The following is a 23,106-nucleotide window of genomic DNA, read 5'->3' as shown; positions in this document are numbered from 1 at the left end:
TGCGAGTTTTGATTTCAATTCTGTTTAGATAATTGTGTAAAAACTATGACTCAATTTAAATTTAGTGAGGTAAGCAATTATGCTTTCAAAAATAAGTAAAATATTTATTAAAGGATATAAAGTCAAAGAAGTCTAGTTTTTGTCAATGTTTATTTTGAAGTTCAAAAACTATTTAATTCTAAAGGCAGAAGAAGATTTTGATATCATTTAACTTAACTGACCCATGTTAGAGAAGAAATTTTGGAAAGCCAGAAAAGAAAACTGACCCTTTTAAGAATGAGGGACCAGGATACACCCCAAACCCATTTTATTTGATGCTCCTTGCTTTTTGCTGCTTGCATTATCATAAGGGAAGATTTTTATATGGTCCAGAATTTTCCATAATAAGGAAGATACCTATTGCACATGACTCACAAGGAACACAATTTCTCTTAATAAACTAAGATACTTTTTTTTGTTTTTTTTTTTCTGGTACCAGGAATAGAACTCACAACCTCACACTTGCCAGGCAGGTGCTGTGCTGCTGAGCTAAATCCCCAGCCCCTGTTTTGTTGGTTTTTATTTTATTTTATTATTATTATTTTTTGGCCTAAGATACTTTTTAAGGTAGAGGAGAAAAGCTAGGATGGGAGAGTACCTAGGAAATTCGACTGTGTGATACAGATTTTAATAAACTATTGGTTATTCAGCTCCTACACTGACCTTGAGTTGTGTTGCAATATCTCAGCATATTGTGCTTCCAAGTTTCTATAGTTTGCTAGAGGCTTTAGTTAAGTGAGATGAAGTTTCATGCATTCCCATTTCTCTGGCAAAGGAAGTTAAATTTTTCACATAAGAAACTAAGATTAATTTCAATATCTCAAAACGATGGATTACATTCATCTCAGTTTGTTTCACGAGGAGTCTGAAGGCCCACTCTGGCTCTGAACTGCAGCAGTACGTACTTACTCTGCGAGTACTCGGCCTCAAAGCCACCTCCTTGCTGACCTTCATCAGTCCTCAGCTTCAATAGCATGCTGTCTCCGCTGGAACGGATGAGAGGTGGCTTCCCATCCCCACAAAACTTGGTGAGCAGGTGAGAACTCGTACTTGGGCCATCGTATACCTTTAACAAAACATTTCACGTATCAGATGGCTGTGGCTATAAATGTTATCTAAAGGACTCTGGAGGAAAGAAGTACAGAAGATACAGATATATAACAAAAGTAGTCCTGAAATAAAATATTTTTAAAAATTATACAGAAGTGCCTATAAATTCAGACAATTTAGCCACAAATATGTATGGTAGTCAGTATGCAAATGAGGTTGAAGTCTGAACGTTGAAAGTGAAAGTCTAACACATATTTTGAGTCCATGGCTGATAGCAACTGTCTGCCTTTCTTTTTGATTCCATAGCTTATAATTAGTGAAATTTTAATACATTTTAATAAACTATGTTATATATATTATGTATATACTCTGCATATTCTATGACAATTATAACTTACTGGTATTGTAAAAACGTCCTAGTTGGATGTCTTTAATTATATTCTGTAACTCACCAAAATAGTCTTCTAAATTGTTATTTTTCAATGCATATGTAGAAATTATGTAGCTCATGCTTATAATAAATTCCATAACCCTTTTAAGGATATTTTAATGATACCTTAACAGTCAATATGTTAACAGCTCATATCAAAGTATTATAAATACTTTGTGTATTAAGCCATTTAGCATCTACTATACCTAGAAGGTTGTCATTTTTATCAATTTTCTTCTAAAACTTTTATTTTGTTTAAATTTTGCATATGCATGTTCTACTTAAATGTCCCTTCATGAATTTCAAAACTCCAAAGCCATGCACTGAGTGTGCTGTCTGAGATGGGAGCAGTGGATACACAACAGAAACACTATACGTACAGCCAGGTAATCCAAAGAGCAGTTGGGATGATACTCCAAGTGGAAGTCTTTGAAGGTCAATTCAAATGGGCTGCCGTGGCTGGATTTCAACGACCAGTAGCATTCGGAGCTGTGGTAGTAAGGCATTGGGTAGTTGGGAGATGTGAATATGCCCGTGGAAGTGGTGAGGTTGCCCCCACAGCCTACAGGAAAAACAAATGGAATGATACACACTTTTTCCTTCTGGAAAACACAAGTTTGCCTGTATCAAACTGGTGTTACAGTGCTCTTCTCTAAATCAAGTTGCAAAGCAAAACTGTGTCATGAAGAGTAGCCACTCTGATTCCAGTTCTATAATCATGTTAATGGTTACTTTTTCTAATCAAGATATTCTGCTTGATGAACTATACCAAGGAGCTAGAACTTCTCCCCTTTCTCTTTCAAAATTTATGGCTAGTATGCATTAAAAATATCATCAACATTAAGTTCACTACAGAAAATGACAACTGGAGAATCAAGCAAGCAATGAATTGGATTCTCCAAACTGTGTCCTATTCACCTGTTAACGATCCATCCCAGTAAGCTGAGAATCCAGATTCTGAGAACCAGAAATCACTTTTAAATTTTAACCACAGCATGTTACTGTGTGAGATGATTACTGGAGGTAGAATTGAGCCACAGTATTTTCCCACAAGTGGTGAATTTTCATAGCCTCCATCCCTATGACAAAAAGCAAATATGAAAATTTATTACTGATAAACATTAAACATAATTTAAACTACAGGATCGTAACTAGGCCATCTCATCTGATCAGTTAGCGCCTCTCAAAATTATTTATAAAAACACAATTTCAAATTTTCTGGTTTTTTTTCTTTTTTTTTTTTTTTTTGTCTTTTTGAAACAGGTTCTCTCTATGCAGTTCAGGCTGGACTTGAGCTCACTTTGTAGCCCAGGCTGGCCTTGAACTCGCAAATAGCATTTGAATAATTTAATAAAGAATAACTATCATTTATAACTGGCAAGTCCTCTTAATACCAGGTGTAAACAGAGAATGTGTTTAATCGTCACCTTAAAGCCTCTGGCAAATATGTCAAAAAATTCAGAATACAGAAAACATAATTATTAGCAGCATAAATAAATACTGCTTAATTTTACAAAGAAATTTAATTTATTTCCAGTACTGGGGATTGAACACAAGGAGAACTGAGCTACACTCCCAGCCCTTTTTACTTTTTTATTTTGAGACAGGGGCTCACTAAGTTGTCCAGGTTAGACTTGGACCTAGGATCCTCTTGCATAAGCCCCCACCCCCAGGAGCTGGGATTATAGGCATGTGCCACTATACCTGGTAAATTTTTTCCCTTCTAGTTTCCTTGGAAATTCTCAACAGTTAATGCATTAATTTAATAATTTGGAAAAATTCTGGAAGTAATTCCTTCCCTACCCATGGAGACCTTAAATCTAGTTTATAAACTGTAGTGTTTTTCAAATCAAAATAAGTAAATAAACAATGCAATATTAAAGCTCACTGATAACTTGTTATCAATTAAAAATTGTCATTTTAGTATGATATGGTTCAATTGTAATTAATTACCTTTTTATCATAAAATAAATGTTATAAGATAGTATTAATCCAAATGCCTTACCTTCCATCATAAAATAAATTTTTGTGAAGTCAATTATGAATTACATAAAATTTTGTATTTTCTTTTGAACAAAAAAAATTTTTACAGTAAGATATTGGAAGGGTCTAGCTTTAAAAAAATTGGATTGGGATACATGTAAAAATTTAATTTGATATGGTAAGCTATGAATGCATAAATTAGTGTGCCTCTCCTTTGTATATAATTCTTATATCACATTCTTTCAGAGTGCCAAGTAATGAAAAAAATGCCTCATACTGAAGTTCACAAGCTTCGACTTCTATTTTTTAAAATAAAAAAGCTTTGTGAAAACTTTAAGATTGCTATAATTTTTGGGATATAATTATACTAAGTGGGCAGTAAACAGTCTAGAATTCAAATTGATTTTACATAAAGCAAGGAGATATTCAACAATAACAAATATCTCATTTCAGAGTGGTAGTACCTCTGGTACCTTTTCCCCAACAAAATCTGGAGTTTATTTTCAAACATTTCCAATAAAATAATTACTTTAAAATAACTGTTGAATTTTGTATAATTTTCTCCATATCATACCTCACGTGGCAAATTTTATCTCTTATAAGAAAGTACACAGCAAGGAGATTCACAAAGAATTTTCATATCTTTCTTTAATCTTTCCAGGAAAGATTATTTATGAAAATAAATAATGAAAAAGATTATAATGAAATAAAGATACTTACCTGATTTCCACAAAATCTGTTATACAGTTTCCACTTATGCCATCTTCCAAGGAGAAATTGGTGAAGTGCAACGCAATCTGTTGGTTAATTTCCACTGTAATCCTATAAACGCACTCATAGTTGTCAGGGTAATGACTGGGGAAGTTTGGAGAAGTTAAAGTCCCAGAATTAACTGTATAGTCTTGCAAGCATGCTGTGTAAGGAAACAGACCAGATAAGAGAAAATAGAAAACAATATGCTACATTTACAGCACACTCAGTTGTGCACACTACATTAATTTGTGCCAATGAACTTGATTTTTAAATTTATTCTAGAATATTCAAAGAATGATTTTATTTATTTATTTTTTTCCTCCGGTACGGGGAACCGAACTCACGACCTTGCGTTTGCCAGGCAGGCGCTTTGCCGCTGAGCTAAATCCCCAGCCCCAGAATGATTTTATTTTGAAATGTTTTTGAAACCTTAAAGGTACAACCATTATTAACAGTAAACCGTAGCTATGTAGTACAAGTTGTTACCTATATTTGGAGAAAGAATGAGTTTTTTTGCCTTGGAGGTGTAATAATTTTTTCTAATCCATGTAAATTACCACAAATATTAAACAATTAGATTCAGTCATAGAAATTTTAGAGAGGGCTTACTAATAATCCAATTCCTTAATGAAATCCAAGGTACAATAAAATGGTATCAGCAGTGCTGTGGAATAAAGCAACTGCTTTCCCAGAGTGTTATTCTGAGTCTAAAACGACCAATGTATTTGATGCAGAAAGCTAACACCCAGTTCCAAAACCACACAAAAGCATTACAGGAAAGTAAAGTAAGCAGCCAATCACACATCTTGATTCAGAAACCCATAAATGAATTGTAACCAAATATATACTAATATATCACAAACAATTTACATTTTCCCAACAAGGCAAGATGTGTTTCACATTAGAAAAAGTCATCCTAATTGATGACATTAACAAAATAAAGCACAAGTACTACAAATGGCTCAATGAGTGCAGAAAAAAATTAATAGATTCAACTTCCATTAATGATATGAAAAAACTTCTTAATAACCTAGAAATAGGAGGTTTTAATCAAATAAAAGTTAGTGATGAAATGTCTTGATCCACTTAAATAGGGATCAAGACAAAGATATTATGTTAACTAATCACACATTGCTCTCAGTGATGGTGAACCTTTTAGAGATTTCAATAATACCAATAGCCGGCTGCGGCATAAGTGCTATAGTTTTACCACCAATGTGACCATGGCTGCCCACCTATGGGCTGTACAGAATGAAGAGGAACCTTCTTGGACCTCATATAAAATATATAATGAGGGGCTGGGGATTTAGCTCAGCCGCAAAAGTGCCTGCCTGGCAAGCGCAAGGTCGTGGGTTCAGTTCCCGGTACCGGAGAAAAACCAAAAAAATAAAAAATAAATAAAATAAAATAAAATATATAATGGAGTACATGTATATGTCATAAAACTACTTTAACATATTAAATTATTTTATAAGATAACAAAAAATAATTCAGTTCTGTTCTTTATAAACTTCAGGGTAGGAAGTTTATAACTTCATAGATAGGAAAATCTGGTTTGAATGCATTTTTTGTTTTGTTCTACTTTTTGCCGTACTGGAGATTGAATCCACTTGCATTCTAGGCAAGTGCTCTAGCAGCGAGCCACATCCAAGGCCTGAATGCATTTTCAATGTGTCTTTAAGTGCATGAAGAAATAACCAAAACTGAGGGTCCAGAAATAGATGGAGCTCTCTGACTAAAAGGTTTTCTGAGAGAATGGCTATTGTACTTCATCGCAAGTGAAATAAAATTAGGATGTTTAGGCATGTTTTTGCTATATAATCATACTCAGAACACCAAAAAAGACTAATTTCTGACATAGAAAGCACAAAGAGAAACATTGAGTATTACAGGTTCTGCTAATGATGGACAGCCCAAAGAGTAGTGGGCATTCACCAAATGTTTATTGTCTGTTTTTTTTTTGGGGGGGGGGGGCGTTTCTTCGGTACCGGGAACCGAACTCACGACCTTGCGCTTGGCAGGCAGGCGCTTTGCCGCTGAGCTAAATCCGCAGCCCCTTCACCAGATGTTGATCTTACTGTATTTTAATCCATCAAGGCTTTATTTTATTAAAGGGTTACAGAGTGCTATTGAACTCTAAAAGTAACTATTTCATGCCAAAAGTATGGGAACACGTACATTTCCATAGCCTGTCAAGTGTTTTTTCCAAGGGAGAAGGAAGGTCAAAGGGCAGGGAAGGAAAGAGGAAAAGACATGAGGGGTGAGACGAAGGAGGGAGAGATATAGAGGTCATACACAAATGATCTCAGATGGGTGACGAGCATTGGTAAGGTGAAAATTCAGGGATCCAACAGACATGAGAGGAAAGCTATGACGCAGAGCTCGAGTGTAAATAGGCAGTGTCCCCCCAAAGACTGTTCTATTGAGAGCTTGATTCCCAGTGTAGCAATACTGAGAGCTGGGGCCTGGAGAGGCGACTGGGTCTTGAGGGCGCTAACGTCATCAACGGCTCAGTCCATTAATGAGTTCACAGCTGAACGGGCCCTGAGTGGACAGAACTGACGCATCCGCTGATCCACACGCAGTTTGGAGTTTTGCCAGGAAATCAAACATTTAAAGCAAATGATCTGTCTATGCCACTTGTGCTTAGAGAGGTAACTGTAACTATTCTATTCCCAGAGGCAAAATACAACGGTACTGTGTGTCTCTAAAACAATTTGCAATTACTCTGCAGGAGAATGTTACATACAGTCTGGTTCCGAGGAAGGGGAGCTTGATCTCATGCCATTTTTGAGCAGTAATGATGGGTAATATCCTCGTACCTTTCCCCTATGCCAGTGACCCAGCGAGGGGAGGGGTTTGCTCATCTCTACCCACACTTTGATCTGCACAGCCAGCTTCTTTCATGTTTAGGCACAAAGGCAAACTATGCTGTCTGATGTGTTCAAACGATCTTCACACTGTTTATTTGGCCTGAAATATTTTACCCAACAAGCTCTCTTCCTCCTCTAACACATTCCTGAATATGTAAACTCTTCCTTATTATTAAAAGTCCAGTTCAAATACCATTTCTATGAAAATTCTCTCAGCCAGGCAGAAGGTTTTGTAATTTTTATGTAGTTATACTTCTTTTACTAGGATTTAGGATATGAATAAAGCCTTATTAACCATTCCTAACTGACCACAATATGTGGCCAAGATCGAGTTCCATTTATTGAAGTTATAGTACAGAAATGTGTTGAAAACTGAAGTGGGTGTGTCATGGATCTAATTTCTCCCATCCTGTCTACCCCACCCAGTCCTCTCACTTAGATTAACTTGTATTTTTATTATTGCATATTTCCTTTATTGCTCTTCTTCCTATCCTTTCTGTTGAATTGGTTGAGGTTCTTTTATATTTATTTTATAATGTTTATTGAATTTAAATTATGGGAAACTGCTTCCAGCCATGATAAGATACTGGTACTAAATCAGTCCCGCTCCTTGACAAATATAAATTGAACAAAATATTGGACAGCAGGAGGTATAAGGTTGTGGCCCTTGACAGAACGTCATAGGTGAAGCAAGACTCTTTGGTTTTCTTGGCCCTTGACCTGCTGAGAACTTCCTGACCACAGCAGGGAGCAGAGAATAGTGAAGGATGAAGTCATTCTGAGATAAGGAAATGGAGATTCGGGCTTAAGCTGCCACGGTGGCTGGAACTACAAGGAAATGTTCCAGAGAGAAAGAAGTACACAGAGAAGCAAGCCAGATGTCTGGCTAAAGCTCCCGCAAAGTTCCTTGCGGAGCAGGGGCTGGGCATACAGTTAGACTTCAGTCAGCACGCTGGAGAGTAGATGCCACTAGGCTGGAAGCAGAAACGATATACTAGAGTCCAGGAAGAGTCTAAGAGACTATAGAGTCTCTCTGATCCAGAATGGGGAAGCCTCATCTACATCCCAGGTATCCAAGCAAAACACCAAAAAGGTATACTTCATGAGCAAAGCCTCCCAGTGCTGAGGTACAGGCATGTACCACCACGCCTGGCTCCATAATACATTTACAAAATTTCATAGATCAAAAATCACACTGGAACTAGGAAACACTTAGAACTGAAACCTACTGAAAATGTAACATCAACATTTGGGAAATAAAGCAGTGACTTAAGGCACATACATTGTACTACAAAACAAAATTAGTTTCTCTTTAAAAGAAATTAGAAAAGGTTAAGAAACTAAGATAATAATTAAAAGAAATAAAAAACGAGAACAGAAAACAATTAAATGAAAATGGAATAGCAATAGAAAAAATAAAGTCAAAAATTCATTCCCTGAAAAATTATTAGAGTTGATAGAACTTCTAGCAAAATTGATCAAGAAAAAAGAGAAAAAATACAAATGACTATTTTTCTCTGGACAATTAAAAGAATAGACTATGTATTATTAAAAACTGCAAAAAATTGACAACTTAGATAAAATAGACCAATTTCTCCACAAACTGCCATAGCTAACTCCAAACAAAACATCAAAAGCCTCCACAGAGTCTATCAATCAAAGGTATGAAGGTTTTATTAAAAACTTTCCTATAAGAAATAGCTACAGGCGCAAATAACTTCACTGGTGAAATTCAATCAATTAAGGAAATGTTTATATTATACAAACTGAGAAAACAAAGGAGACAACACTTCCTAGTTCATGTTAAAAGAACAAATATCACTCATGCCAAAACCAGGGATGTAAAAAACCCTCTATAGATAAATATCAGACATAGACACAAAATCCTCCTAAAAAGTTTAGCATGATAATTCCTGATAAACACAAATTTATAATACATCATGACCAAGTAGAGTTTATCCAAGAGTGCAAAATTGTCCTGATATTAGAAAGCCAATCAACATAATGTATGCTATTGATTAGATTACAAAGAAAAGCTTGTGATAATAACCAAAGATACAGAAAAATTATTTGAAAAATTGAACACCCATCACTGATAAAAACTGTCAGCAAGTACAAGAAGAAGGGAATTTCTCAACCTGATAAAGGGCATCTGTAAAAGCCCAAAGCCATCATCATACTCAAGCAGTAAAGGGCTGAATGCATTCCTGCTAAGATTAAGAAACAGGCGAATATCCCCAAAAGCATCTTTTCTATTTAATATAGTACAGCAAGTCCTAGTCATTGCAATAAGACAGAGAGTCAGAAAAAAAAAAAAAAAACTAATAAAAGTGCCCTTATACACAGTTATGCTCATCTTGTATAGAATCTATTAAGGAATCTAATAAAACTTTATCAGAACTAATAACTTAGTTTACCAAGGTTATGGAATATGAAATAAATATCTGAAAATCAATTTAAGTTGTATACATTAGTCAAACTGGAATATAAAGTTTAAAATACTACTTAGAATGCCATAAAATATGTAAAAATTAGTTTAGCAGGAATGCAAAAACTCTGCATTAAAAAACTCTACAATATTCCAAAAAGAAATTTGAGATCTATCTAAATACAGAAGTAAAAATATGTTCATAGGCTAGAGACTCAATCTGAGATGTCATTTTTTCCCAAATTGATCTCTAAATTCAATACAGTCAATCAATTGCCAGTTTTTGGTACAAATTAGAAGGTGATTCTAAAATCTATATGGAAATCCAAAGAATCTGGAATGGCCAAAGCAATTTTGAAAAAGAAGTAATAATCTATAGCTTTTATCCTCTGATATTTTAAAATATACTCTAAAAGTATGTAATATTAAGTAACACAATGTCTTCTGTTACAGAGATAAAGATATGTAGACCATCAGTGGGACAAAATAGAAATTCCAGAAGCAGACCCATACTTACACATGCGCAACTACTTTTCAATAATGCAAAGCCCAGTCAAAGGAAAAGAGGAAAAGTTTTTCAACAGATGCCATTTGAACAATGAAATACCACTCACTAAACAAAGATATCATTATATAATTTACACTTATTTTGAAAAATTAACTCAAAATGAATCTTAGATATAAAACCTGAAATTATAAAACTTCTAGAACGGTGCACAGGGGACTGTCCGCCTGTGGTAAGCATGCATTTCATAGACATGAAACAAAACTCACTAACCATAAATGGAAAAAATATTGAATTTCTGTTCTTTGAAATAGAGCAGAAAAGAAAAAGATGGGCACATATATTGTAAGAAGATATTTGCAATAAATTTATCTGATAAAAGACATGCCTACATCAAAATATATAAGATGACTTGATAATAAGAAAACAAACATGTGGGGCTGGGGATTTAGCTCAGTGGCATAGCGCTTGCCTCGCAAGCACAAGGTTGTGAGTTTGATTCCTGGTACCGGGAAAAAAACTAAAAAAAGAAAACAACAAACACATTCAAAAATGAGTAAAATGGTTTCCACTGATGGGCACCTGACAAAAGAAAATATATGAACCATCAAAAAGCACATGAAAAGGTACCCATCACTACTAGCCATCAGGAAATGCTAATTAAATCCATAATGAGGCACTACCGCACAGCTACTAGATACTAAAAATGAAAAGACTGACAATACTAAGAATTGGCAAAGGTGAAAAAAGGAAGATTCTCATTCATGTAGGTGAGTCTATAACATGGTATGATGACCGTGGGGGAAAATCCGTACTGCTAGTCATCTATTTGAGAGAGCTCGTAAGTGCACAAAAACATACACATCAGGGTTCACAATAGCTTTTTCATAATAACTAAAAGCTAAAAATTGCCCAACCATCTAATATCAGGTTTGGTAATCCAATCATAAGACATCCGTGCAATGGAAGGCTATTCAGCAATAAAAAGAACTACTGACATGAACATCAAGATGAGTAAGTTTCAAGGGCATTATGCTAAATGAAAGAAGCCAGACGCAAAAGGGTGCCTATGAGATACCCATTGCCTTTTGAAGAGTTAAAACCATCTACAGTGAGAGAAGGTGAATCTTTAGCATCTCAAATGGAGGATGCAATATATAAGGCACTGGCCAAAGGGACACTAGGATACTGTCCTGGGTGACAGAAATGTTCCTGAAAGGAGAGGTAGTTGAATGGATATTCAAATCTTCTTTTAATTATGGGTAAATTTTGTTTTATAAAATTATATAATAAAGATCTATGCTATATTAAAAGTTTAAAATTTTTGTGCAGAGATTGAATTCTTTAAAGGAAATCTAATACATAATTCATACATCTAAAAACATAAATAAAATTTGAGGCATAAAATATCATATTTGGAGACATAAATATTTTCCAAATAGACTAATACTAAAATTTCATTGTAGAATTATTTATACAATTTTTAGAGAGAAAAGCAATCGTTCTCCAAATTTGGTTCTCTGAAGTATTTTGTGAAAGGTTACAAAGTTCTCTTACCTACACTGAAGTTTGTACAACGTTCACTTTTCTTCCCTTGGCAATATAAGTGGCTCTTCCTAAAACAATACCAATACTGAAAATAATGGTAAACTTTAGTTCCCTCTTGTGTTTTGTAGCAAAGCACAAATAATTAACTTGGATGTGTTCACATAAAAGGATATTCATGTGCTGTTATGGTGTTTATCACATCAATAAAAAATACAAACATAAAAATGTGTCTATGCTTTGGTTTTGTCTTATGTTGCCAAAGGAAATTCACATCCAACAGCCGTGAGTCTGTTATCATCGTCTAAGAACATTTACAAAGAGATAAAGAAGAAAAGCACATTTCTTCCATCCTCTATATTCAACTGAATTAGTAATGGAAAAGCACATCTCTGAAGATCAAAGACAGCTGTTGGCAGAACTCAAACATTTTTTCCTCTGACCAACCTCAAACAAATTGTTTTAAAATAAAGAAAGAAAATAGAGAAAATATGCAAACATCTTTTGTAGACCATTACAAAATCACAAGACCAGGTTTTTCTAAAAATGACAGTATTTCTCTGCCTCCACTAAGCATTTTCAAATGAGTTTTGTTACTTGTTGTTAAGCTGATGATCAAAAGGGAAAGTCAGAAACATGGATAATCCTTCTGCCCACACAGGAATGAAACTATCAGACAAACAAGATTTGAGCAGTAGAAATAGGATAAACTGATCCCGTAGATAGAGGAATGTGTAACATATGGAGACCTAGATGTTGGATAACTGTTCCAGCACCTCCTTGCTTTGCCTTAAAGGAAAATTTGCATGATTTTCCAATCACCATAAAGATCAACATACAGACTTGGATTTTCTAAATGTAAGATAAACAGCTAACTCCAAGAAGCACTGCGGGCTTTTGTTGCCATGTTTGACTTAGCATTTTTCAAAGGAAAGACTCAAGACAAGATATAATTTAATTACAAGTTCAATTTCTCCCTTAGAAAAGAAGTGTTCCTAACTGAAATCTGGCTACAATTAGCATTCAATGGTCACAATCATTTCCTTTTCTTTTCCCTCATAGATGATCAATTCAAATGAATATGAAGCTAAAGTAGTCATGGGAAAATTGTGCTTGGATATCAGTAATCATATATAAAATTTGCTAACATCATGGTCTTTATAGTTCTAATGTATTGGAAATACCTAATGTCTTTTTTTTTTTTTTAACCTTCTCTGATTTTGTGAAACAGCCAGGCATTATCATCCCCACTTCTTAGAGAAGTGCAGATGAGGAATCGGATTCCTGGAGTTCAGTTCTGAGTATCACTTACTTCAGACATGGCCAAGGTCATATTGGAACTCCAGCTCTTCCCCAGTCTTGTGTTCTGATAAGTGCTAGCTTTTCTACAGAAAAAATGTCAATTCAGGAATAGAGATGATTGTAAGGGACTAGAAATATCACAATTAGACATTTTGCTCAGCATTTCCATTCTAAGACCAGAAGATACAACAAATTAAATAGGGTAAGCAGATAATGCTTGGATAGCTGTATGTACAAAAGTGTAAGAAAATGTTAAAGTATAAGAAAGTAAGTTTAGAAGTTATAATAGCCTTACTAAAAATCTTCTCCAGTGGGAAAACACCTGAGTCTCACACAGCAGAAAATTTAGAATTCAAGGTCAAAAGAATAAGAGAGGCTATGACTTGCCCAAAGTATTCCAAGAGATCATGAAGCTATGATGATATTCAAGACCTGGCCTTCCCACCTTCCTTTGTGCTGTGAATAATACTTCACGGCCCATTACAAACAGTTACAGTGCCATCCACCATTATATCTTGTAATCTCTGGCAATTTATGGACTAAGATTTGACTTTCAGAGTTTTTGATAAATTATAAAGATAACATTTCATTAGAGTCACTTAAAATTTTAGTTAAAAAACATTATCCTAGACATGTTTGAGTCAGAATTTCTGGATGAAACTCTAATACCTGGAATTGTAACAAGACAATTTCCTTTTCCTTAAGGTCTTATGAGCATCAGAGCTGGAGAATACTGCCCTTACCAAATTGAAGTTTTAAGTTAGAAACACAGCCCTCTCTTCCTATTTCTTCTACACAAGTCCTCTTTGCCCTTTCTAGTTATTATTATTTTTTGTTGTTGTTATTTTTTGTTTTTTGTTTTTTTTCCAGTACCAGGAATCGAACTCACGACCTTGAGCTTGCCAGGCATGCACTGTGCCACTAAGCTAAATCCCCAGCCCTCGAGTTATTATTGATTAACTTCCTACTCCTAGAAACCTTCTCCAGGCCCATTCCAGGATAACTGATGCAAAACAGCACTAAATACTCACGAGGACGGGGATGAGGGCCTGGGGGATCCCTGTGTCAGGAAAAGGACATTAGGAAAGCTTAGCATAGGTCACATTTAGCCTATACTGCTGTGCTTGTGGTCATTCCTGGCCATTTCCCTGGGCAATTGTAAACCTCTGTCTTTTTAGAAAACACAAACCCTTCACCACAGTTCTACTCTGGCTCTGAAATAAATGCTACCAACCACAGCATGCGCAGTTCATCGCCAGCATTTCCAAGAGCTAATCAAGACATGGCAAAAGAAATGGATTGCATGTTGCAAACTGTTTATTTGGTTTGGCCCCTAAACTAACTAGCTGTGCGTTTTTAGGAAGATGAATTCAAAATTCTAGACTGCTATCTCCCTCCTGTAGAAATTAATTGGACTCGGTTTGAGTCTTGAACTTTCTTGATGGACCTTAAAAATACATTTACATCAATACTACAGACACAAACATATTACAGACAGATTTCAGGAAGTGACATTTAACTTCATATGATAGACTCTTAGACATCCATTCTGTTCTATTTTCTTCCATACGTTGAACAAATACACTCACAAGTGAATCATTCATTATGGTTTGAAAACTGGTGGGCTAGATGTTATATAAATTTTCATCTAATATTAACATTGAAAATGAATCAGTACACTCCTCTGTTTCTGTTGACTCCTTTAAAGTCCCCTCTTAGTAGAATTATATTTTACCCTATTTGTAATTGATGTCAATGTGTTATAAAATGATAACTTAAATTGGTTATGTTAAATCATCAATTATACTGTCACAGGATCAAATATTTTGTACTTTAAATTAACAAACACTGAAGAACCAGTCTCATAATCAGTCACGGAGATTTTCTTAAGTTTTTCTACCCAGTACAGTTTTGCTTGTTGCATCTTTCATTTTTACTTCCTCGGGCACCTCTGGACAAAGGCAGAAGCAGAGCAGCAAGGAAGGGAGTCAAAGTAAAACAAGACGCCATGCCGACCTCTTTCCTTCCTCCCAAACACGTGGTTACAGGCTGACTTCTGGGCCAGGTAGCATGAACTACAGATGCGAAAGTAACTGGATTTAGGTCAGGAAATTTCACCTCTATCAGATGAAGACAGGAAAGAGTGTAGCAGGGAAACACATGCCAGCTGAACCGGGCAACAGCAACAAAACCATAATTATTGCTCTGAAATTACTTCTGCTACAGCGATAAAGGAGGTGAAGGGTCAGTGACTGAGCGTGCTGATTCTCCCTGACATATCTATTCTGTGGAAGATAACCAGAGTAAGACGATCACTGAAAAGAAAGAGTCCTAACATTTCTGTATTTTTGAGGCACCAGTTCATCCTGCCTTTGGCTGACTGAGAGAGCCAGCCGCTGTCTGGCGGCCACCAGCTTCACTTCCATCTCGGTCTCCTGAGACCAGCACTTCCCTAAGAAAGACTTTGGGGCCACCTTCAACAATTCATGAGAGCCAATCACTTGTCCTGATTTATGGGAAACTGTGACAGGCTCCAGAATTATAAAACGAAGGTGTCACAGGGCTTCCTGGATCCAATCATCTGGTTGCTATTTAGAATGACTGGACTACGTTAGTCCATCCTATAAGTTCATCCAACAAAAGACTGGTGCGCATCAAGCAGCCAGGCTAAGCCAAAGAACAGAAAGTACACATCTCATCTGTGACTTTAGCCCTGTCTGGATCAAACAGAGGTGAAAGTAGTGATCAGCACACAGGGAAGAAGGGTAGAGAGTCTTTGGAGTTATTGCCTCAATTTCATCTTCTTCCCACCTAAATAGTTAGGGAACTTTCACTACTGTATTTAAATTTTCACTTTTTCAAATTCAGATCAGAAGCTAAACACAATTGGAAACCAGTGAGCACTAGTTTTACCATGTCACTTTTTATCATTTCTTTTTTCTTCTTCTTCCTTTTATTTGGGGAGCAGGGCTGCTGGGGATTGAACCCAGGGCCAACGAATGCTAAGTACACACTCTACCCCCAACCCCTGCTCACTTTCTTAGAGGTCACACTTCCTGCACAGCTTCTTTCCTGTTTCACATTTTACTTTTATTTTATCTTATTTTCTGAAAACTTTTATCATTGAAATATTTCCTTCCCTTTTTATCATGTATGTTTCTGAGGCATAATAAATACATTCACCATGAAGAAGTGTTATGTAAGCATATTATTTCTTGATCCTTTATATTTCCTCCCTCCTGTCTCCTCTATCCCCAGCTCACCTTCCTTTCTCTACAAAGTCTATCTTTCTATATTTTACCATCCATCTTTTATTTCTAAAATATTTATAACTTGAGCATCTCATGTAAGAGAAACCATGCAATATTTATCCTTCTGTGTCTGATTTACTGCATTTAGCATTATTGTCTCAAGATAAAATAATTTTCCAGTGAATGACTTACATTTATCTTTCTTTATAGCTGAGTGGTACTCCACTGTGTATATGTATAATACATTTTCTTTATCCATTCATTTGTTGCTGGGCAGGTAGGGTGATCCTACCATTTAGCTGCTATGAGTGTGCAGCTATAAACACAGGTATACATGTATTACTGTAATGTTATGTGTTTAACCTTTTCAGGAAGATACCCAGAAAATGTACAGCTACATCAAATGGAATCTATACTTTTAGTTTTCTGAGGAGTCTCACATTGTTTTCATAGTGGCTGCACTAGTTGGCATTCCCATCAATAGTATAAAAGGGTTCCTTCACACCCACAATCTCCTCAGCATTTTTTTTTTGCATTTGTGATGATAGCCATTCTTTCTGAAGTAAGATAGACCCTCAATGCTGTTTTGACTTGCATTTCTCTAATGGCTAATGATGCCAATTAATAATTGGTACATGAATTGTACTTTTCTTGAGAACTACCTACTCATTTCAGTTGCCCATTTTTGGATTGGGTCTTTTATTTTTGGGTCTGTTTAAGTTCTTTATATATTCTAGATATTAGTCCTCTGTCTGAGAAGTAATTAGCAGAATTTTCCCCATTCTATAGACTGTCCCTTTATTCTGTTTGTTTGTTTTGATTTGCACAGGCATTTTAATTTAATATAATCCCATTTGTTGATTTTTGGCATTATCTCTTGTGTAACTGGGGTTCTGTTCAGAAAGCCCTTGCCTATATTGACATCTTTAAGAGTATCATCAATTTTTTTCTTCTACCAGATTCAGCACTTCTACTTTTTTATATAAGCCCTTGATCTATTTTGATTTGACAGACAGTGCTGGATGATAAGTAGGGTTCTAGATTTATTTTTCTGCACTTGGATGACCAACTTCCCTACAGCAATTTGTTAAAGAGGTTATCTTTTCTCCAGCATTTGTCTTTGGTCCATTTGTCAAAGATCAGACAGCTGAAGGTATCTGGGGTTGGTTGTACATCTTCAGTTCTACACCACAGATCAACATGTCTGCTTTGTTGCCAGTACTCATGCTGTTTTTATCCTGGTAGCTTAAATATATTATTTGAAATCCAGGATCTGATGCCTCTTGCTTTGTTTTCTTTGCCTAGGATTGCTTTTGTTATCCTGGTTGTCATCCGGTTCCATTAACATTTTAGGGTTGTTGTTTCTAGCACTGTGAAGAATGATGTTGGTATTTTGATTGGCATTGCATTACATCTATATATCAATCATTGGTAAAACTGACATTTTGACAATGTTATTTCTGCCTGCTCGAGAACAAGGGTGTTGCTCCATTTCCCGATGTCTTCTCAATTTCCTTTCCTTTTTCAGAATGTTATAGTTTTTGTTATAAAGGTCTTTCATTTTCTTGATTAGGTTAGTTCCTAGGTATTGAACTTATTTTTGAAGCTATCTAAATAGGCGTGTTTTTCTTATTTCTTTTTCATTGGGTTCATTGTTGGAAAATAGGAATGCTATTGATTTTTGTGCATTGATTTTGCATCCTCCTACTTTGCTGAATTTGTTTATTAATTCTAGGAATTTTTGGTGGAGAATTTTGAGCCTTCTATGTAAAGCAATAAGGATAGTTTGACTATTCCTTTCCTATAGCTATCTGTTTTACTTCTTTTTCTTGCCTGATTGCTGTGGTTAAACTTTGAGTACTATATTGAACAGGAGTGGTAAGAGTGGACCTTGTTTTGCTCTTAATTGAAGTTTAACTTTGAGATTCTCCTTGCCAGATTATTTTGATTGCTTTTGGTTGTTTCTGCATTAAACATTGTCTTACAAGCTAGTGTGGTATTAATAGAGTTGTTGCACTCTTTACAGAGCTATGTCTTACTCTGCATATTATTACAAAGACTTCCAGGATATTTTTAGGAGGTCTTGCCTACATTACATGTTATCTAAGATTCAGCTAGTTGATTCATGCAGCAAATGAAAATTATGTTTATCATGATTAGAACCAGAAGACATTTCAAAACTCATCAAATTCAATCCTTTAATTACACAGATGAGAAAACTGTAGCCCAGAGAGTTCAAGCGAATTACTTTAAATTGAATATTCACTGTGGTTTGGGGCCAAATATATGAGGCAGGAAAACTAGAGAAGTATGGAAAGTTGTGTGCACACTATAATTTCTTGAGAAATCAACTTTGGTCTTTGGATAATAACCACCTGAACAAACTCCAGTGAATATGTCAGTCACACAACATAACTTATTGCAAATCACAAGAGTTTCATTTCCTGTGTGCTTGGGTTGGATACTAATTGTCTCTAAGAGGGTTACACCAGAGATAAAAGTATATGATTCTCTTGCATTCAGGATTCTGGAGAAATCTAGTCATGTTTCTAAAATACAGAACATGGATTCCTGCAGAGAACAGCAATTTTTTTTTTTTTTTTTTTGGTGGAATGCAGAGTAGCAGCCAGACCCTTTGAAGGAGAGGTAAAGGAGAAATTAGGGAGAGATCCTGAGTAGGGGATTTTTAAATTCATTCTGGGAAGCAGAGTTTTTGAAGATGGAGACCTGGAGTTGTGTGGATATAAGTTTGTGTCAGAAGGAGCATATCCAGGAACAGGAGAAGCTCCCAGTCTCCTCTGAGAGGAGGCTTTGGGGTGCTGGGCAAGTAGTCATGAGATGCCTACTGTGGATCTGCAGAGTGACACTTTTGTCCATTGAATATCTTTCTAAATATGAACCAAAAGAGAAGTCCAGACTCACTAAAAAGGTACACATCACAGGTGGGAACAGGAACCCAATGAAACAGGACATCCTCATAAATCCCACAGGCTCTTGAGCTGGAGGCACCTCTGTTCACACGTTATCTCAAAGACTCTGCCCGCAAAGCTATCTCCTGCACTGCATTTGCAAGGAGCAAACTCATGGTGAGTATTAAAATGCAACAAAAGGAACACGTGCCAAAGAAGTTTGATTTAATTAGGTCCAATTTAGGAAGGTACATTTTGACATGGAAGCTTCCTTCCTGCTGTAGATTTCTATGCTGTTTTTTTATCTGTCACCTTTTCTATAATTTCTTACAATGAGCACTCAGTATCACCGGCAACTTTTAATTTTGATACGATTTGAACCTTGCAGGAAAGATGCAAGAATGAGCTCCCAAATTCTTTTTACCCAGATGCACTGTATACTTGAATTGTGCTTCCAGCTCTTTACCATTCTCTCTTGCTGTTGTTCTCTTATTATATGAATTTCTTCAGAGTAATTTGTAGACATTTACCCTTAAAACCTTCAGTATATTATTCCTGTGCAAATTTTCTTTTTTGATAAGCTACCCAGACTGACCGTTAGCTCTCCATCTTCCTGCCTTCGCTCCCTGAGTAGTTAGGATTACAAGTATGTGCCACCATATCCAGCCACCGTATAATTCATAGTATCATACACATATTCCCTTATAAAACCACAGAATTTAATGTTGAGAAAATGAGGAAGAAAACTAATATAGCTACAACACAATAAAAATTATGTCTCATCATTAATCTATTTTTAATATGGAAAATACTTACCTCACCGCATTTTATTTCAAATATAGCTTTTGTTACATGCCATAGTTTTGAGAATAAGTACATGCATTTTGTTTTAGACATAAGTGCCATTTTATAATAGAGAAAATGAGACCAAACACACAAGGATGTCTTGTTACCTTTTGTTTCATCAATTGCTGTGTAATTTATTGAAAAACCTTCATAAGCGAGGTCAGAATCAGCCACAAATATCAGCTTTAGTGAGTTGGTACCGCTGGTAAGAGAGGGCGGAATGGATTTTCCGCAGTATCTATACCAAACCAAGAAAGAACAGATACGTGGGTTTTCAAACTTTTAGTATATTTGAAGTGAAGTAACAGAAATTTAGACATGTAAATGTGATAATGGGTTTTATTATCTGCCTCCTATCAACCTACCTTGAAAGCACATATAATTCAGGCAAAAAATATCTACAAAGTTACTCAGCAGAATCATGCTGTTCATGATCACTTTGCTGAAATGGTTTTGTCTGTGTCTGACTTTGTGGCTTAGCATGTATGAGGAGGATTTTAATGAAATGAGGAAGTAAGCTACATTACATTGCCACATAGTGTATTTATGAACTTGTTTGCAGCACTGTGATTAACATAAGCAGCAAAGGGAAACAATGTATCTCCCACTCATAATAGCCAGATGTTACGGTGCACACCTATAATCTCAGCACTCTGGGAGGCTGAGGCAGGAGGATGGCAAACTGAAGTCCAGCCTGGGCAAATTAGTCGTTTAGAGAGACCGTGTTTCAAATATTTTTTTTAAAAGGCTGGGGATGTAATTTAGTGCAAAGGCCCTGGGTTTAATCCCCAGTATACTACAAATTTTTTTTTAAAAAACAAACTTATAGAACAAAGGATCAGATCTATTACTTAAAGGCATTGTGACCACAGGCAGGTTATGCAATCTCAGTGCATTTTGTCTATCTCTAAAATGGAGAGGTTGACAATGCCTACTTCATAGAGTTGTTCTGGAAAATTTGATCAATTAAAATGCTCTATATGAAACAGAACAGTATTTGAGAAATTAAATTCCTATATAGGTGAAATCAATTGCCCTTAAACAGATGACCTATGGCAAAGTAAAAGCTTATTTACTAAACCAGGTCATAGTTTTGCTGATCAAAAAGCAATTTTGTTCAGAAATAATACTGTGTTATGACAAAAGCAAGGATGCAATAAAAGACACGATGGTATGAGAGTTTTACAAACAGAAAAACCTTTTATGAAGGAAAGAAGAGAAAAAAGTCCAAATAAATTTGATAAAATTAAACATATGTATTGACAGAGAAAAATCATATGGAAATCAAAATAAGATGAAATGCTGCATATGAGAAATGGGTGACTTAACTACTGCTGGAAAAAAGAAAATTTGGTGTAAAGTACTATTTTATTGTTTAAAAAAGATCTGACAGCTTAATCAAAATAAAGGCAGGTGAACTGAACAAATCCTTGCATGTATATATAGCTATGTCTACTACAGAGGTGCAAGATCATTACAGATTATGACATTCAATAGAAATTACATATTTTGCAGTGGGCACATACCTCTCCAAGAAAAAGAAAAGAAAAGAAATTTGAATGAAAGATTAAAATAAGTAAGAAGCAAAAGATAAAAAAGGATAGTAAAACAAAAGAAAAAAATTAAGAAAATAACAAAAAATTTTAAAAGTAATAAAAAATAGTAAAAATGCAAAAAGAAGAAATAAGAAAGCAAACATGACAACTCTGTTTCCAACCAAGACATAATAATAGGGTCTAGATTTAACCTTTCACCTTAAAAAACTAAAGTTCTGGACAAAATATATTTTTAAAATGACTTTAATGACATTGGATACGAAGTGATGAAGGACACCAGTCCTTCAGGGACAGGAAACAAGTGAATTTCAGAGTAACACTGGAAGGCACTAAGCCACCTAACAGCAATCCAGGACAAAGCTCAAGAATATTTATAGGAATATCATTACATCTAGTGCCAAAAATGCAAAATTGAAAATGCCTAATAGCCTATCAATATTACCAGGCATAAAAAGAAATGAGAAAGTATAATTCATAATGACAAGGAAAATAAGTCAAAACCTAGCAATAAATCATACATGATTGAATGAGTAGATCAGGACAGTAAAATATTTATAACTGTTTCTCGTAGGTTTAAAAATTTAGAGGAAAAATTAATGCATGTAGGTATGGAATATATATTCATGTGCTGCATAATGCTGGGAGATCTGAGTATGTAAATGCAAAAGAATACAATTAGACCCTCATCTCTCACTGTGCAGAAGAATCACCTCAACATGGGTAAAGACTTAAATATAAAACCTGCAACTATGAAACTACAAGAAGTTGTCATAGGAGAAAAGCTTCATAACATTGATCTGGGCAAGGGCTTTTATGGATAAGACCTCACAAGCATGCCAAAAATGAAAATAGATCAATGGGATTATATAAAACTTACATCTTTTGAGCAGCAAACAAAGTAACTGATAGAGTAAAGAGACAACCTATGGAGTGGAATATGAGATTTGCAAACTCTATACCTGACAATCACTTTATAGCCAAAGTATATAAAGAATTCAACAACAAAAAAGCAAGTAATCCGATTTTTTAAAAATGGGCAAAGGTAGACGTTACTCCAAAGAAAACACAGAAAATGGCCACCAAGCATAGGAAAAGTGAGTCAGAATCACTAATCATCGTGGATACACGGGTCAAAACCACAGTGAGATTGCACCTCACACCTGTTCAAATGGTTGCTATAAAAATAAAACAGGTGTTGATGAAGATGTGAAAAGAGAACCCACAGACACTGTGGATGGGAATATAAATTAGCACAATCATTAAGAAAAATAATATAGAGGTTCCTCAAAAATTAAAAACAGAACTATCATACAATCCAGCAATCCCAACACTGAGTATGTAAGTGAAGGAAAGGGAATCATTATGCTGGAGAGATATCCACCTTGTGGTGTTCACTGCAACATTATATACAATGGCCAAGATAAAGAGAAGCAGATATTGATTAAAGCACACATAATTTCCGCTGGAGCTGGGCGTGCGTAATCCCAGCACTTGGGAGGCTAAAGAGGGGATTGCCAAGGAGTTGAAGGTCAGCCTGAGGTACATAGTGAGTTCAAGCCCAGACTAAACTGTATAGCAAAGCTCTGTCTCGAAAAAAAATTCAGTTGGAAAGGAGAAATAAATTTCTAGAAGTCTG

At 35.5% G+C, this 23,106-nt stretch overlaps 1 protein-coding gene across 1 annotated transcript in view; it reads right to left on the bottom strand.

Moving 5' to 3' along the window:
• Nucleotides 1–23,106, bottom strand: part of Cubn (cubilin (intrinsic factor-cobalamin receptor)) — a 248,624-nt gene that overhangs the window by 175,083 nt on the left and 50,435 nt on the right. Inside the window, exons 22-26 of the mRNA XM_005386965.1 lie at nucleotides 20,022–20,152; nucleotides 4,223–4,415; nucleotides 2,438–2,598; nucleotides 1,900–2,081; nucleotides 949–1,105 (exon numbers count right to left, since the gene is read on the bottom strand). Coding sequence (XP_005387022.1) covers nucleotides 949–1,105; nucleotides 1,900–2,081; nucleotides 2,438–2,598; nucleotides 4,223–4,415; nucleotides 20,022–20,152 — 824 coding nt within the window. The remainder of the gene's footprint in view (nucleotides 1–948; nucleotides 1,106–1,899; nucleotides 2,082–2,437; nucleotides 2,599–4,222; nucleotides 4,416–20,021; nucleotides 20,153–23,106) is intronic.

This window comes from Chinchilla lanigera, unplaced genomic scaffold (assembly GCF_000276665.1).
Source record: "Chinchilla lanigera isolate Chin_1 unplaced genomic scaffold, ChiLan1.0 scaffold00028, whole genome shotgun sequence".
NCBI lineage: Eukaryota > Metazoa > Chordata > Mammalia > Rodentia > Chinchillidae > Chinchilla > Chinchilla lanigera.
The sequence above is the reverse complement of the archived record's forward strand: the minus strand, read 5'-3'. Positions and strand labels throughout refer to the sequence as shown.